Below are 18,239 nucleotides of genomic sequence, written 5' to 3'. Positions count from 1 at the left end.
AAATCTAATTTTCTCACACACACACACACAAAAAAACGCATGTTTGGCGACCGGACACACGTTAACAGATTCACACAGAGCCAAGTGTCCAAATTTATTTTTTGTCAAAAAATATAATTAAACTATTTTTTCCTCAGCGTTAGTTTAGTAGACGGCGCGAAAACTATTCGAAATAACAACACTTTCCCTTTCCCTCCTGATTTTAACTTGTTTCGAATTGAAAAGGGCGACTTGTCTTGCAATTACTCCTGCCATATCGCCAAAAATCGCGGCTGTGATGAACTTCCCTTTAACACACTGGTCACATAGCTGAAGCAAGTTATTAGTATAGCTAAGCTGCTCCAACCCTTTGATCCATTTTCACGCTTTGCAAATAGCAAGCAAAACCATCCGCACACTGCGAAGACGTGACAGGCGCCCCAAATAGCACCTTAGCGCACATCCTATGTCGCAATGGCCTCCATAAATCAGGATATGCGGAAAAGCCTCACCTCGCTCCAAAGCACGCTTATGCACGGACCTATAGGCTGTACCGCCTTTCGCCACTAGATCTACGCTTTATTGCTCGGGATGTTATTGAGCTAACGGGCTACGGCCCTTCCTCTCTTCACAAGTCGGGAAAAGGAACCCGCGAAGTCATTTTATAATGCTATTAAAGCCGTGAGCTTGACATAGTGAGTGCTACGTGCGAAGCTCGTCGCGTTTACCTTACTCTGACACTCTGTGGTTAGAACATCTTTTATCAATCGAACCAATACAAGGGCACAAATAAGCCACAGCAGAAGCAGCTTTTAAAAAGGACGGTTCTCTTTTACTCTGAACAATGTGTTTTATAGAAGCAAGAACAACCTCGAAATTAACTATACAAAGCAACTCCACAAATTATCAACTCCGAAAAGCGAGGCGTTATAATTGCAATGTTTAGTTACATTACTATTTAGCAAGCGAAAAATTAGACACGAATTACTTCGATTATGCTGCTTTCTTTCACGATATTCGTGAAAGAAAGCAGCAAACGAATTACATCTCTCTGGACGAGATTGGCATCGACAGGAAAAAAACTGCAAAAGGCGCGACCGCATGTTTTTGAAGCTCGCTATGTGAAAGTTTAAGAAATAAGTAGGATAATGTTCATATTTGTTCAAAAGAGTATAGGAACTGAACGAAACGCAGGAAGAACTCGGAAGAGAAAACTGTAGGCCTCAGTAACCGTGCTTTTCGGGGACCATCGTTTCCGTAGTAACGACGAAAAGGTCAAAGGCGCCTCAACTAAACCACACATGCTATACAGGAATCCAGACACTTGTTAAAAGCTTGGACGAGTAGTGTCAGAAGCAATACGAAAGGCAGCAACCTATTATCCGACACTGGACGAGGGCTTAAGGGGACAGCATGCCTGTCCATTTTTAAATCACATAATCTTTCTGCTATGTTAATGCCGGGCTGAAAGAAAAATGAATTTGGGGCTCGAGAGCGAGCGAAGTATTCCCCGTCATAACACAAGCACGTGTGAATTCACGCAGATACTGTTACGAAGTAGAGGGTGCAAGTGCACATCTAAATGTAGCAGTACCAAGAAGTATAGAGAAATTGGGTTCGAGCGCCCTCGCGCTGTCAGGGAAAGCCACTCGCAATTTTTCCTCACTCAGTGGTACGATTCCCGCCATGCAATCCTGATAGTGTTACCATTCTATCAGGTTTTGCAACCTACAGCATAATCTTGCACTTGTTAGCATACTCGAATTTTCTTTCTTTTATCCAATTCTGCCAGAATTCCCCCTATTCCTGGAAAACCTATCAGAGGAATGTCTGTATCGATTTTTTCTGGTTCGCGCTTCGCGGTACGGTTTATCTTGCGAAATTCATATATCACCGCCGTTTGTATGGACATTGAAATGCAATACCCATGTTTACGGACTGTACGTATGTGAAGGTCGGTCGGAAAAGTGAATCATGCAACGCAATCACACATGAGCAGAAAGAATAACAACGGGAGCACAAGCACAATGAGGATCATTTCTCGCGCGCTGTAACGCGCCACTCGGCGTGTTTATTAATGATACGATCTGCTCTTACACGCCCACTCATGCCAGCTCTTGAGCACGCATTCGCTCTGTCCTCTAGCCACCATAGCTATGTTAGACGTTACGTTCACGACGGGCGCGAGAGGGCGCGAGAGGGCGCTAGCGGCGCTCAAGTGCGCTCGAACTGTCTAGCGAGACTCGGAGGAGCAAGCAGGTTAGATTCGTGGAATGTACACTGCCCCAGACACGATATTGCCGTCGCTGGAACAAAAGCAGCGATGAACTGGACGCCTTTTTTGTGCAGCACAAAGATCGATGGTCTGAACGCAAGGTTCGGGATGCGGCGCGAGCGGAAAAGAAATCTGCGAGGATCCAGCGGGCGTCGTAGCGCTTTTGTGCACCCCCGGTAAGATGGACGGGGTTTGAGCCAGGCGCGAATGTTGAGCTAGCAAGAATAAGGGGAAGGGGGAGGGGAGGGGGGGGGTGCATTTCTATACTTCGTCTCACAAGATATCTGCAGCACTGAGAAAGGCATATGAGCCCTTGCAGTTGTGCTCCTAAGTGCATCTCGCCCCTGCGCTCTATAATAGAGAATTGTGCTCCTACTGTCACCCCCGCCAATTTGGGGGGCAAACGGCGTGTAGGAGCACAATTGCCTACTGCAGTGCGCGTGATCTTGATTGGACCGGGGTGCCTTTGCCTTTGGCAGTACTGCAAACATCTTGTGAGACGAAGTATTTATTGTTCAGGGCGCCAAGGAATCCGCTGCGTGAGAAAACATATAAGGAAGCAGAAGCCGTTGGTGCCAGCGCTATACCCGTGTAATTTGACGGAGTACTCTGCAAAGGTTGACACTTATGCAGACTCATGCAATGGGCACGATTATCCGTCACGTTCTCACCTGATCACAGAAAAAGAGAAATAAGTGATCTACAACCAGTGCAGCTGGAGAACGTTATTTTTTAGTCTGCTAGTACTATCGGATAAAACTTTGCAGTAACCGATATACACAATTCCTCCGCGAGAGAAAATAGTCCGTTTCTGTTACCCAAATAAAGAGCTAACCGTCAGAGCAAATTAAAAGCGCCAGGATATCAATGCATCGCGCCAGCTTGGTATTATAAAATATTAAAAACTGATCCTGTTTACTGTTCAACAGAGTAATACACACGCCGCGTACTACTGCTCACTGTTAGCAACTGCTATTTTATTTTTTTTTAACTTTACATTTTACTACACAGTCCCGTTCACCGATTTCGACGGTGCATGTTTGCCAGGAATGCTAATGTCAACTTCGGAAACATTGAGGCTGGAATCGAGCCCACCAGGGAAGCACCAATTAATCGATTTCGCCGATGCCTGAAGTAGGCAGGAGCTGCCAATCTGGGTAGCGCATTTGAAATGAGAACTGTACCCTACAACCAGGATCCTTAGTTCCGGCACAGCTACATTTAGACCAGACAGGTAAGTTTACACAATGTGGCAGATTAAGATTATGCGCTAGTGAGTACGCGTGACCTGAAACAAAACCAAAGTGAAAACCGGAATCCCTGCCAGCGCACCCAATTAAGATTTTACCCAACAATGCTAAATCGGTATCTTTTTTTATTTCTACATTATTTCTATCTTTTTCTTTGCCCTTGTCTGAACAAGTACCCTACACCTTCTCACTTTAACAGTGCCGCGTTGTGCATGGTGTCAAGCCACGCAAGGATGCAAGCCGTGACCGGCGTATCAGGTGCCAGATTCACAACGCCGGTTGCAAATGAAGCAGGTTTCTTATTATACTCTCCTTGTAAGGCTACCGTATCACTCAAGATCACGATTGGTCAGCTTATTGGCATTAATCAATCATACCCAGCTGTCGCATGGCTGCATGAGTTCGGCTCCCAACTGGCGGACATCGCATCTGCTTCTCACCACGCTGCACGATTTTATCGATTCGCCGCACAGGAATACTAGGAGGCAGTATTACCTTGCCGAAACAACGACCGGGAAGTTAGGCCTGCGACTCAATGTCACGGGCTCAATTTCCGGCCCCTGCGGGAGGTCCAGTTTTTGTCTTCGCCAAAGCGCGACGCGAAGAGACAAAATAAGATACGCCGGCGTCATGGTCGTTCCGCAATACAGTTGCGAGGCAAGGACGCTCCTTCCTATCTTTATGGAGTCCTAGATAATCAGCGTCAATTATTAGGAAGCCCATACATGCATTCTGCTAATAAAGGGGCGTTTGGGCTTCCAGAGGCCTCCAAGTGTAAATGTAAAGACGTATGCATATTAACGATAAAGAGACATATTGATAGCAGGGGAGAAAAATAAGCTTGCAACTGGACAGCTCTGAAGAGTTAAAAATGAAGCCTAATGACACCATTTTTAAGCAAGCGTTTGAGTGCAAGGTGCAAGTTGGTGAAAGTAATGAAACAGTAGCGAAATACGCAACACTTTTTGAAGATATTAAAAGAGAAAAGAAAGCTACTTAGCGCATTCATTGCACGTATATGGCGAAGAACTTATTGTGGAACAGGAGAAGAATAAAGCATTTATTGAGTCAGACAGCAAAAAAAGTTGCCCCTTGCCTTTTCAATCGCGGCATTCTCCCGCTCTTGCCCCAACCTTCTTGCATATCCCCCCCTCACCTTTTTTGGCTTTCTGGTTTTTAACGATCTCCTGGGAGTTAACTGCAACTTTCACTGTACGGTTTCCTCAGCTTGCCCGTCATTTGTGGAAAACTTCTCCCTGGTTGGGTGTTTTGTTGCATGGCAAATGGATTTTAAAATTACTTCTTTCCTTCTACGGGCACCACTGAGTGTGCTACGTCACTGAATACACGGCCCTCTATATTCGCCTGTGTTTTCTGCAGGACAGAAGAGAGGGCTTCGTTTTGGTCGTTTCGGACAAAAAGTGACTCTAGCCGTGATCTACAGTTGTCAGTTTCGCTAACCAACGCGCAATTGACAGGTTTCGTGGCCGTATCCGGGACGTCATAGGCTGGTCTGACGTGACGTCATAGGTTGATCGTACCCTACTTTCGGTCTTGGTCTGCCGGTTTTTACTCTTTTAAAGTATTTGTATTTAATATTTTGAAAAAAGAATTTTTTTTTTCTTGTTATGGTGGAAACAGCGCTAACACAGGACAGAGCAAGAACACAGCCCAGGCGCTTGTGTTGTGTTTCTGCTCCGTCCTGTATTAGCGCTGTTTCCACCATGAGCGTAAACCAACAAGCCCAACTCTCCAATCTTCTGAGTTATTTTTTGTACCCCAAAAGAGCAGACTAAGGATTATGATGCGATTATACACTGAAAATGCTCAAAAAGTATTACGTAGTTGCCTTTTAACCTCTCAAGCCGCTTGGCCGCAGGTCGCCTCCCACCCTCCTTCGCTCTTCTCCCTCCATCCTTTCGCCTAAAATCTGAGAGAGAGATTTATAAATCTCCCTTTGGCCGCCGTCAAACGTGGCAGGCGCGTTAGGCATGCCTGCGGCGACTGAGCGAGGTTCAGTAATGATCTATTAAGAGCTTGAGTTATAAAATCAATCAATCAATCAATCAATCAATCAATCAATCAATCAATCAATCAATCAATCAATCAATCAAATAATTATTCAGTGATCCCCTCTCTCTCTCCGTTCTCACTCACCCACGTGTCCCTTAGCGCGACAGACGAGCGGCCCTAGCGTGTGCTTTCCGGCCTCGTTGGCTTCGCCGGTGTCGCCGAAGCGCAGCTGCAGAACAGGCAGCCTCCGGGCGTCCAGCAGAAGGCCAGCGTCCTCCAGCCACATCTGCTTGATGTTGGCGTCGCAGTTGCACGTTGAATTTCTCCGAGTGCGCAGGCAGTATGGGTGGCAGCCACAGCTGCGGCTATCCGTCTCCGCGCCACCCCAGTAGAACTGGTCCTGCCAGTTGCGGCCCACCCACCTGCACAGCATCATTAACGGGCCTTAAATCACACGTGTGCAGTGGTAGACCGGATTCACAGAGTGACTTCTGTGTGGAGTCATGCCAACGCGCACATCGGTAAGAAAGTGTAACCGGGCAGAGCAGTGTTAGAGGGACATAGAGCTTGAACTTTGAATAAAAAGGAGAGGCTCAACCCGCGGTTACGCCAATGGCACTGTGCTGAGAAGTACTGGCTTGACTCAAGGTTTAAGTCAAGATCAAAGGACGAATCAAAAGTTGAGTCAAGGTCATAGGTCAAGTCAAGGTCGCAAGTGAGGTCATAATCAGTAATCTCTCATAGTGCAAGCTATACGGGGCTGAGTTTGAATTATCCGGGCGAGGTCAGACGGTTGTGACGTCAAGAAACCGCTTAACTAATCAGAGCGACGGCACACATTGTTCGATAGAGTTTGATTCTAATCTAACAGGTCCATATCGAAGGAGCTGCCCGAGTTGGCAGCTCATTGCAACTCGACTATGCCATACGGTCTCGTGACGTCATGCAACCCGCCGACCAGTCAGAGCCCCGCCTTGTAACCTGCAAGGTATACCCCCCGCCAGATGCATGCTCGTGGTTTTTTGAGGCTGCAAGTTTCACATGTTGGTTGCTCTCGCAACCTCGAGGCGTAGGTTAATAGGATGTAAGTTGCTATGGGAGCGGCTGATCCTAAAAGTCACTCGCATTATTGACGTCACAAAAGAGGTCAGCTAATCAGAACTACGGTACAAGCAATTCCGATGCTCGGATTGGGAGATCCCAGTAGTGTACTTCTCCGCACACCAAAAGTACGTCTCGCCGTCCATACGAGTGTCTTGACTAAAATGAGACGAAGCAGCGGATCGTTGTGTGATAAGGGGACGATATTTCCGAAGGAGTGCATGTATATCTCTGGGAGATTTCTTCGTGTCCGGTTAATCCCATGTGTTGTTGGCTGAATGTAGAGCGGTGTTACGAGCAAGCATCTTTTCCTTCGCAATCTACGCGCAGAGTCCCAGTCGATTACGTGGTCGTGTGTCTAGGGTGTTCAGCTAAATCGTTCTAGCGAGAATCGGCCTGCAAGCCTTTGGGTGTTGCTTGATTCGCCTTTTGCATATTCTCATTTGACCTAAGTAGGTAGCGCCACAACTTCGACACAAAATAAATCGCCCAAGACGAAATTCGTCCAAACGCTTGAGCGGATCTTTATGAAGACTGAGACGCAACATGTGTGGTTTCCAAGGAAACTTTACTAACTTAAAAAAAGGTACCTCATGCAATCGTTCACATTCAGTCGACGCCATATAAGATTAACCAGATAGAGACAATATCCCAGATATCTACATCCGCTTCCTTAGTAAAATCGTCCTCATATATAGCATCGACCGATTGTTTTATCTCACTGCGATCATGCGCGCCGAAATTTCAACGTATTTTTATTTTCGAGTATTGGTTTTAGGACATTTTACAGCCCATCGCTATAATTTGCCTTTGCTAGAGGGGACTTCGGCCAGTATTGGAATAGGTTCAAACGTGTGACGCCCACGCTGAGAAGGACCAGTTGCCGTCATTCTGAAGCGACTAACGGTGCAGCGTACGCTCTGTGACCTGTACCAGAAGCTCGAGGCCGACGCACCAGTTTATTTGCGAAATATGCCGGTAAATACACCTGTATGCCGTATTTAGGTGTTTTCTACCTAAAAAAAATCTTGTTTGTCCGGCGATAGACTGCTAGAATGAAGTTTGTCTTTATATGTCCATTAACGGCGGCTGCGCTACTAAAACTCTGAACTAACCCTAACGCGAAGTTACAGGCCTGTCGATAAAGTTGATTCATGATACTCGAATGTGCCTTTCCATTCGGTCATCAACGAACCTCACGATCATTTGAGGCAGGAGATCATGTTTAAGTGGTGGCTGCTTGAGCATGTCAATATCATCCATTAATTACTATTCCTAACCAGATGCCGATTTTATCTGGAATGCTCGTTCATCATCTACATAGAGCGGACCTTTCGGGACTCTACCTGCACCTTCCAGCGGCCCGCGCTCGGCCGGGGGTATACGCACCAGCTGTCTAGACCGGGCGGGTACCAGAAACCGAACATGGCGCCCTTGCAGTCCCAGCGGACGAGCTGCTGGCAGGCCAGCGGCCCGCGCTCGGCCGGGGGTATACGCACCAGCTGTCTAGACCGGGCGGGTACCAGAAACCGAACATGGCGCCCTTGCAGTCCCAGCGGACGAGCTGCTGGCAGGAGAACATGCTGTCGATGAGGCGCGTCAGGTGGCGCTCGCTGGCGTCGCCGTAGGTGACGTTGCGCGAGTAGGAGCCCGGCGGCTCCTTGCCCCGAACCTGCAGCGTCTCCTCCAGGTTGTGGTGCACGATGGTGAGCACCTGGAACAGCTCACGGCCGTCTCCCATCTCGCAGTCGACCCAGATGGGCCTCAGGGGACCCTCGCCGTCCACGTCGATCTGGTAGGTGCCCGAGGTGCGAACCTTGTGGTGCACCCACAGGTCGTTGCAGTTGCTCCGGTTCAGGTGGCCTGCGCGAAGCGCCAGATGGCAGCGGAATGGCTGACTGTTACCGACCGCTGCGTATTTGTCTTGGATGGCATCAAATATCTCGTTACCCGCTGACACGAGCTCAATATTAAATCAGCTGGGCTAGTTTATCCCTTTGAGTCGTCGATAGTTTTCCAGTTCCTCTGCTGCTACCTGATTTTACGTTTGTTTATTACTCGATATGAAAAGGAGTTCAGCGCGTACGCAGGCTACATTCACGCAAGCGCAAAAAGCAACGAACGCTAATTAACCCAATGTTTTGTATTAAATGTTAAGACGAGCTGGATTCATCAACAACCTTGCTTGCTATTCCTCATGATGGTGCTGGTAAACGAAACCACGAAGCCCAGCAAAACTAAATTCACAAGCTTTTACGCATATACACATCCAGCAAGAGCACTGGCCTCTTGATTAGGACGCAGAGGCATGGAACTGCCCGTAGCACCTTGACTACACCCGTCTCAAAGATTTATCAGCCCACGCAAACATTTTTAGAGAAGTACAACGGAGGGTATTGTGCCAAAATAATCGGCATTAATTCTGTTGTAAGCTATCCTACATTCCGGCTTCTATTCTAGAATTATTTCCACCGTTTTTTATATATGATATTGTATGTAAACAATGTGTTCTATACTATATACGAAAAATGACGCCAAGTAAATGTCCAGGACCAAATACACAGTTTACTAACGTATCATGCGTATGTGGTTTAAGAAACATTTTCCCTTGAACACGTGGATTATTGATAAATGCTAAATTAAGTTTAAGACAACTTTATTCCCAGTGTATAACTTTATTTCCGTCGACCTAGAGGCCCCGGCCGCTCCCCTAGTAAGACTCTACATAGAACATCCAAGGGAGAGGGAGCCCCGTAGCGGGAAGTCTTTCGCAAAGCGTCCCGTGCCAGACGGATCGCTCGAGCTTGCTGCTCCGGAGCACGACTCCGGGGGCGGGCATCCCAGGTTTCTTTCTCTGTGATTCCATCAATATGCCTGGGAGAATCGGGGCATTCCCAAATGAGATTTTCTTGATTAGTTGTGTAAAGGGAAACCTCGCCGACGGGACGTCACTCCAAGCAGCCGAGGGCATTCTGATCCCCCGGAGGGAGCTTTGAGCATGCGTTTTTCCTCGTCTTCTCTGCGTTGTGGACTTACATAGCATCTCAGCTGAGTTTTATGCACTCTATCCAATAGGCGCAACTCTTCTGCGTTTGCAGGAGGTGGAAACTCCTGCTAATTTGGCCACTTCATGTAGTCTCGTGACGTCACAGAACCCGCTGACCAATGTTGCCCTGCCCTGTTCCCTGCCAAATACAACCTCCGAGAGGCGTGCGCGAGATATTTTCCTCCCCAACGCCAACGCCGATGCTGAATTTTCTGGAAAACGGGAGTCTTTTAAACGTTACCATGTTAAAAGCAACCATACCGTTGCGGGTGGGTCTCGCAACTATAAAACCCAGCTCTGGATGTAATTTCTCGTGAATGGCGGATCAGCAAAAGCTGATTATCGAGAAGTACAGGGACAGCCTGCGTTTCCAAGAGGCCCTTAAGAAGTACGTTACGGGTCCGAGCGTGGAGAAACACGAGGCGCGCGCACGGGAGCAGAGAAACCAAGAAAATCGACGGGCTTTGCACGTTCGTGCCTTCAGGTGCACACGTGCTTATGATAAGCAAAGCATAGATACCACCCCTAACCGTACGCCCCTTTGAAATGGAACTGAGAACTGTTTCTTCCAAATCCAGCTTCGCCACCCGCGGCCGCTGCACGTACTCTCCGGCGCTGACAGAAAAGCAGCTCGCGCTTTGCGCTAGCTAGAAGGCGCGTGAAAAAAGAAAATGCGTCCAAAAACTGAAGAAATAGCGCATGTACAAAACCAAGACGGAGGAAAAGAGCCGAGATGACGTCCGAGGTATCCAGCTTTTTCCTCACGCGACGGACCCTTCTAGAAAACGAACACAACACGTCGGTTTGGGAACCACTCGTGAGCCAGCAGTACTTGACAGGTCGCTCCGGGAAAGCTTATACTTGCACCGTGTTTTCCGCTCGAGTTCGCCTATTGATCGCGCTTCTCACTTAGGTTACAGTTTCATTTGGTGTTCGACACATCCAATTCTTTTGCGTGCTTGTAACATCGCTGATGCTGAACCGGGCAGACAGAAAAAAAGCATTTTATTTGTTACAAGCAATTCCTAACCTGACACACTGCTCCGGGCTCCCCTTGTGTCAGCACAGAATGAAGCAAGAATAGGGAAGGGTGCCCTTCTTTGAGCAAACGTTTCAAAAAACCTTAGAAACGTTCGACCCAAATAAATGTGGATGAAGTAAACAGATCTCGTAGTCAACATTTTAAAATGCAAACGTTGCAAACTGTGCCTGTTCTTTTTAGACGAGGAACTTCCCTCTGTCGCATATATTTTCCGTGGGTTTTGTAAAATCCAACGTTTAGGACGAAAGAAGGCCTTTCGGGCGTGGTGAATCATCGTAAAAACAAGTAGGTCACTGATCATTTGAACCCACTAAAACCCTGAGCAAATTGCTTTAGAAGACCATGTGCCGCCTCCGACGTGGCAGTCTTATTCCCTCGGCACTCGCGTGTTCTTTTTGACTTGGGGTCTAACTCCTTTTTACTGTGATAAGGCATGTTGTTTCCTGACAAACACATCAGTGTTGTCGAGAATTTCTAACTATACGCACTATCCTTGCTCGCATTTGCGCGAGCTTCCGTTAGAGTGGAGATCAGGGCTCCATCCAAGCTGCGCGTCTCTCACAACGGGCACTGCTGAAATACGCCGCGAGGCCGCGTATGGTTATAAGAACGTGTAGATTCTCCGCCATTCAGCCTTGGTTCCGTCAAAATGAAAGTAGAACCTTTTTATGCTGTTCGTTTAGTCGGCGCCATTTTCCGGGCGGATAGAAGCGACGCATCTTTATTAGCACCGTCTTGGTTGTCTGTTATGAGGAGGAAGAAAGGGTGGAAATAACGGAGAGGCACGCGAGAAAATGACCTCGAACTTTTCAAGCCGTGTTGCACGCCTCCGCGACCACAAATTAGAGCAACGTATTTCGTTTCCGCTTATTCTTTGTCGTCCAGTAAACACCTCGATCCAACCGACTGTGCGAGACCTGTGTCTATGAGAAATTCAGCGCTGCACATTCGCGTGTCTTACGAAAGACCAGCCAACTTCACCGGCAATAACACTTTCATAACGTCGTTCATATCGCTCAGCCCAGTAGGTGCGTGCGTGCGTGCGTGCGTGTGTGCGTGTGTGCGTGTGTACGTGCGTGAGCGTGTAGTAATCAATGTATAAGCGGGAACCGCTTATACATTGATCACTACACACTCGCACGTTACTACACATTACTACGCGTTATGGAAAACGTTTCCTGCCTCCCATCGCTCAACCAGCCAACAACAGGCTGAATGGAGCACAGACGCGTCACGCATGTAGAGATCCCGAGAGAGAGAGAGCCGCTCATTCGGTGTAATTGCCGGCCGGGAGGCTACCGGCACCTCGTCACAAAGCAAACAACGAATATGCATGATTCACGCGTCGCTGGCCGACCGCGGGAGGCGAGACAGCAATGCCGCCACAGCAACAAGGTGTTGCGCGTAGAATATACAGGAACACTAGCGTGTAGCGGCGAGAAGCCACCAGCCCTCCTACACAAGTTAAAAGGAAAGTCGCGAGAGTCAGCGCTGCCAAGCGCCAACTCGCAGTCGGGGCTCGTTTTGAAGCGCGCTTTCTTGGTACGCAAGGTAGTAACTGCTCGTCTTCAAGCACTTGCGGCGAAATAACCAAGTAGGAAAGTCTACTGTATGTGTCAAAGCGCAGCCCACAGTATTCCAGTCAATAGCGCAAGACGTATTATACAGTACCTTCTGCTCATCTACTGTGTGTACGACGTTTCTATAGAACGCCCTATAGAAGGCCTAATCGAAAGACTATGAGTTTGCTATGACATGACTGTGATGTGATGTGGCGTATCTGTTATGTGACTGTACTAACTTCAACTATCCCTCTCTCACAACTTTTAAATCCACTCATCCCCTTCCCTCAGCGCAGGGTAGCAAACCGGTTGCTTTTACTGGTTAACCTCCCTGCCTTTCCTCCTCATCTTCCTCCTCCTACAGAACGCCCTGATGGCATCTCAACAAACGTCCCACGGTGACATCGTAGAATGTTGTCACCCGCATGAATCTATCCGTAGCTGAATTCCACAAAATTTGGCAGGTGTTCGGAGGAGCCAGACTCAGAAATAACAAGACTGAGAAGACTGAGAAAGGCGAGATGGCAAAATAGTGAAAGGAAAAGAAAGGAAGATTAAAAAATTACCGCCACTCTTGATGTGCGCATCTAACTTGTAAATTTGCTTAAATTATTACTTAATTTGTAATAATTAAATTCAGACTGCAGACTTAGCACTTCTGCTTTTACTTTTCGTGCTGCATGCATTTATTTCACCTCATTTGCCTGATTTTTTTCCTCCTTTAGTTTCTTCTGCAGTAGAAAGCCCAGAGTATAAATATTTCGTAGTTTTGGTTCTTTCATTATGTCGATACATTTTCTCCACAAGTTTCAGAATAGTTATTTTAATCACGAATGCCTTTATTTCGCCCAGATTTATGCTGTGCTAGTTGACAAGCTCTATGATGGAGCACGAAACATTACGTCATTGGACAGAGATTCGCAGTGGAAAAACATTTATTTAAACAAAGATACGGTTACCACGGTGCCCAAGAATAGAAAACACACAATAGAAAACACACGCAAGTTCATAGAAAACACACAAGTACACGCACACATACACGCAAATACAAGCACTCACGTACACACGCGTGCAAATATACGCATATGCGCACACACAGGAAACACAGAACGGCTTCCCTTCGCACAACAGTGAGGCTGGCAGAAAAAAAGCGAGCCATATCGGTTCCTGCGTATAGTGCACCAAGTCTCCTTGCCTTGCGTTTCCTCCGAGGCGGGTAAACGATTCCGTGTATATAAGGGCGGAACATTTCCTCCCGTTATGCTCCCGCTATTGGTCCCAGCGGCGGGCTCCCTCGTCTCGCGCTCATGCTTCGACCTCGGTGTCTATACATATGAGGTTCGACGCCTGCGTATAGCACAACTCTGACAATCGCTGCTGCAGTTGCCATGGATGCTGCCGCGCTCATGGCAACTAGGCCGGACTCCTTTGAATGCATGCCTTTTCTGCCGAGTTGATATACCAGGTTTCCAAACGCGAGGCTGAACAACGTAAGTGTGCCACGCATTTTTAGAAACGGCGTTTAAGAGGTGCACACTCGCGCTCGTCCTGAAGCAACTGCGAGAGCTTCGATCAACTTGAATTCGGTGACAAGATGTGTCACGCAGGAGGGCTCGAAACGAACAAACTCAGCGTTTCAAGTTAACGGCCACTTAACTACTTATAATGCGGTGCAAACTGTTTTTGGCACGTTTTTCGGTATTCCTTGTTATGCGCCAGCAATTATCGGCATTGGGGAGCATAGCGGCCCATCCAAGGCTTCGGGAACAAAGCGCAATGTAAGAAACACAATGACGTATACTGAAAAGCACACAAGGACGGATGCTCTTGGTTTCATACGTTTCTTTAGAATTTGCGCAGTGTAGTTGGATAGTCAGGAGAAAGAACGCGTCTAACCCCACTGTACCACTTTTTCTCAGGAACGTGGCCCTAGTCAATGTAACGCACACACGCAACTTCTCGCAAATTCTTACCATGCGAGACAGTTTCCTTAAGGCTATTTAACCTCAGTGTGCATATCTACTATCTGGAAGGAAAATTCGCACAACCCTAGAGCTAGATTTAGCTATGCTCACCGGTTAGAGAATGATCGAGCGAGTATGATATAAGGCAGGTTACTAGCGCACCATGACCCTGCTTCGCGGCTTACTGACATAGCGCGCGAAGGAATGCATGTAAATGCGTTTAGGATGCTAAGGATTTCGCGATGAATTTTATTTCTTGAGATTCTCTGCAGAATGTCCGTTACAACCCACTCTCCCGACCCCTCTTCCGATCTTGGAACAGCAGTACCGCCCCTCATACGTGAGCAAAAAATAAAATGCTGCACACGGTGCCACGGACAACAAAGCGCAGTCGTTAAAGAGCATGTGCCATAAATATTCCTCTCCCAAGGTCCCCGGCATTTATTGTCAATCCACCGAAGAAAACAGAGCTCATGCGATCGCAGCAAAGTACGCAACAAGCAGTCATGCACTAGAAATAACGTTCGACACCACACGCCGCACGGGGCGTCACACACACTCTGGTTGGGCTCCCACGCTGAGCGCGTGTGGTAAAGCAACAGCCGCTTCGGGACTTTGCCTCGTAAGCCGCCTGATCCAGCCAGCGGAAAAGGCACAACGGAGCCGAGCTTAGTTTCCCAGACGGACTTAATTGCAGCCTTGGCAATACACGGGATTTTCTTCACCAGGCGCAGCCCAACAGCTGAAAGCGACGCAGCCGCCAATGCCTGCTCGTTAAAACTGTCAAGCAATCAGTCACGCTGTAAAGAGGAATGGACGTCGGCAGGGGATGTTTATTCAGGCCCGTCGTCGCTACCAGTGCAGCCGGCGTTGCCTGCACACCATTGGGGCTTTACAGGAGCCTCTCGGCTTCCTAGAGCAAGTCATATGAAATCAATAGAAGAAGCCGCGAGCTCTTGTGCTTTAGTTTTTTTTTTTTTTTTTTTTTATCGATAGCGATATCTCCACACACGTCGAAAAAGCGTGTTAGAGACGCCTAAAATGCGCGAAACAAGCGTGCTTGCGTTTCAGCTTTGGAATGATCGTCGAGGCGCTCCATACGAATGAAAGACATGTGATACGGGGCAGGTTGGCTGGACACCACTCCCTAGCTGGACACAACCGTTGCAGCATTCAAGGGCTTGTTGCAGACAAGCCATATATCTACATCCAAAGCTGTGACCTGACATTCGTTAGCTGAGCGTCTTAACTATATAAATAAACATAAAAGTATACCATAGCGACCGGACATCCGGCGAGAAAATACAGAGTGCGAATTAGACATAAATATATGTTTTCTAAGTAACCCATTTCACCCCCTAATCGATCATTATTAGCGCTCACAGAGAGCCACCCAGGCCCGCTTCGACAATGCCAACACGATAAAGGTCTGTTTTCAGATGCAGCTCAGCAGCAAGCAGACGTGGCTACGGAAAACTATAGGAATTGCTCGCATTTTATATGCAGCCAACTGTCTAATGGAACCGTTTTCGACAAAATGAATACCGAGTTCACAAGCTCCTCTCGGCGATTTCCGGAACAATGTAAGACGATCAACTCCAACGACGGCAACTGCGTGCCAAGCGGCGCACCAGTGCGGAATAAGGAATAGAAGATCTATATACCGAAGAAACTTAGTTTGAATATTTCGCATTCTTCTAAACTAATTAGCCATTCACTTATTATTCGCGCACAGTTTGCGGTTGGGCGCGTTGCAATGTAACTCAAATGTTTTCAGTGACTCGTTTCAGTGACTGTTATCACAACATAGCCTTATGATTCTTTTACATTTGTCTCCCTGTTGACACTGTGCAATGTTTCTTTTTTTTTTCTTTTTGCAGACTAGCCTGTTCGAAACAGATTTTTTGATTTCAGACTAAATTTACACCTGTTAAAGCGACAGAGGCTATTATGCAAGAGGAGATCGAAGCTTGAATACCAGTGACGACGAGACTGTATGCAAGAAACTACCCGGCTTTCGACCTCATAAATAAGCTGAAGCGAAACAACGAACACATACAAAATGTGAACTTCCATAGGCGCGCCTTCCCTTTATACCTTTTTCGTCAGACACACCCTTAAATAAACACAAGGAAAGAAACGATGGTGTCTGCGATTCGTGCTCTTGTCCCCTTCAGGGCCATTGGTTATATTCAGGAAATAGTTTCGCATTACAGGGCTTCAAGACGTTACCACCAATCCCGAGGAAAGTCAGAAACACATTTCATTTCTCCTTTTTTCCTATGCTTGGCGTCTGCGCAGTGACTGCGTTTTCTTTGTTAATTCATAAGTGAAGGCGACGAAGCAAGCACGCTTACTCGGCTAAGCGATAGGCCAGACCTGATCGAGGACGAAATGAGATCTTCAAAACGAACGATCAGCTTTTAAAAATTCCTTTCAGAGAAAAGGGATAAGCATACTATGTTAAGACAATAAAGAAGTAGAGCGGCAAGCACACAAAAATAAATGTATACAGGCGATCCCAATCTAATATAAAACACATATAATCCAAGAAATTCAATTTCCCCCATCAAAACAAGCTGACTTAATATGGTTCGAGCACGGCTCAATTCAAGCGGCCGTGGTTCGAGCGTGGAAAATCGTGGAAGCCGTTCAGCTTGTTTTGGACATATTTTCTAAATCTCGTTTTCTAGGAAGGTTCGAAACACCTTATTATACATAGAAAACAATATATATAATATACGGTGGACGGAAATCCTCACCTCCACCAAGTGAAAAGGGTTCAAAAGGGAATATAGCCCTCTGCAAGCTGCACGGCGAACAGCACAAGAACACAGTCCGTCTGGACACAAAACCAGCGAGCGCGAGCAGCGCAGCGGCACTTCGTCGTTCTCTTCGATCGTCTTCGTGATAGCAGCTCTTCGTTCACTACAATATACATATTCGTGCCGCGAAATCGGCGCTGTTCCTGCCCACCCTTTACCAATTTCCCCTTTCTAAGTGCACGGCGAAGACTGAAGAGAGTTTCTATACTGCCATGAAATTCCAATACCGCTTTGCTTTACCTTCAGAAAGTGTTATAAACGCTTACTATACCCGACGTAATTTGCGTCATTATGTTTTTCACCGGAAAAAAATTTACATAGAAAAAGATGGTTTGGATTATGGGCTTTAACGTCTTAAAGTAACTTAGGCTATGAGAAACGCTAGAGAAAAAAAGAAAAATAAAAACGAAAAAACCACGCGTCCCCTGGAGCCTGCACATTCGCAAGCTAGGGGCTCCGCGGAGAGTGTTTGCTGCTTTTCCCTCCAAAGTATGTGGGTGAGGGCCCCAACTCTCTTCTGTGAGACAACACATTTTTCGAACACGGCTGCTGCCGGGGAGTTCCTCTCGCCCCCGCCGCCATTCCACAGGGCAGCTCTCTCCTGAAAAATCTTCCTTGAACCGGGCCGCCAGCGATAACCGCGGGTCGCTCCCATAGAACCTCCTACGAATATGGTAGCCACACTCTAGGTTCTCGCTCTTCTGTGTGTGTTCCGGCAGCATATTTCTGTGAAGGTCCGCCATTACGTTCCGAGCTCTACAGGGAAGCCGCTCCTCCTGTGCCAGGAGCTTAGCTTTTCTTGTGCTTGTTAAGCAAATAAACTGTGTATACACTCAATAAGGACTTCAAATTAGATGTAAATCATTTAGCACTTGTTGTGCGAGCCCACAATTCTCACAGGAATGCGCCGATACGCGGATTAAGACTTCACCCCAGCGTGTTTGTTTACACAGTCTCCGTAAACAAATTGTTTAGAACAGTGCCGTAATAACTCCTGCCTGCGGAAATTCGCGGGTTGATGACTCCGTATAGCACCCGCGATTCCAGTTAATTGTATTTGCATGGTGCCTTAAATGTTACCACCAGTACTTGATATTTAACTGTTTAATTCAGAGTACACTAGGTGACCATTTGCATTAAATAAAACGATCAAATTTGGCAAACAAGAAGACCTGGTTAACT

At 47.2% G+C, this 18,239-nt stretch overlaps 1 protein-coding gene across 1 annotated transcript in view; it reads right to left on the bottom strand.

The window, feature by feature from the left end:
* LOC146185655 (uncharacterized) overlaps positions 1–18,239 on the bottom strand; it is a 131,492-nt gene that overhangs the window by 79,535 nt on the left and 33,718 nt on the right. The window contains exons 3-4 of the mRNA XM_084606553.1: positions 8,118–8,481; positions 5,662–5,939 (exon numbers count right to left, since the gene is read on the bottom strand). Coding sequence (XP_084462679.1) covers positions 5,662–5,939; positions 8,118–8,481 — 642 coding nt within the window. The remainder of the gene's footprint in view (positions 1–5,661; positions 5,940–8,117; positions 8,482–18,239) is intronic.

This window comes from Amblyomma maculatum, chromosome 6 (assembly GCF_055883805.1).
Source record: "Amblyomma maculatum isolate TAMU_Amacu chromosome 6, ASM5588380v1, whole genome shotgun sequence".
NCBI classification, from domain to species: domain Eukaryota; kingdom Metazoa; phylum Arthropoda; class Arachnida; order Ixodida; family Ixodidae; genus Amblyomma; species Amblyomma maculatum.
Note: the sequence above shows the minus strand (reverse complement) of the source record. Positions and strands in the feature narration are given on the sequence as shown.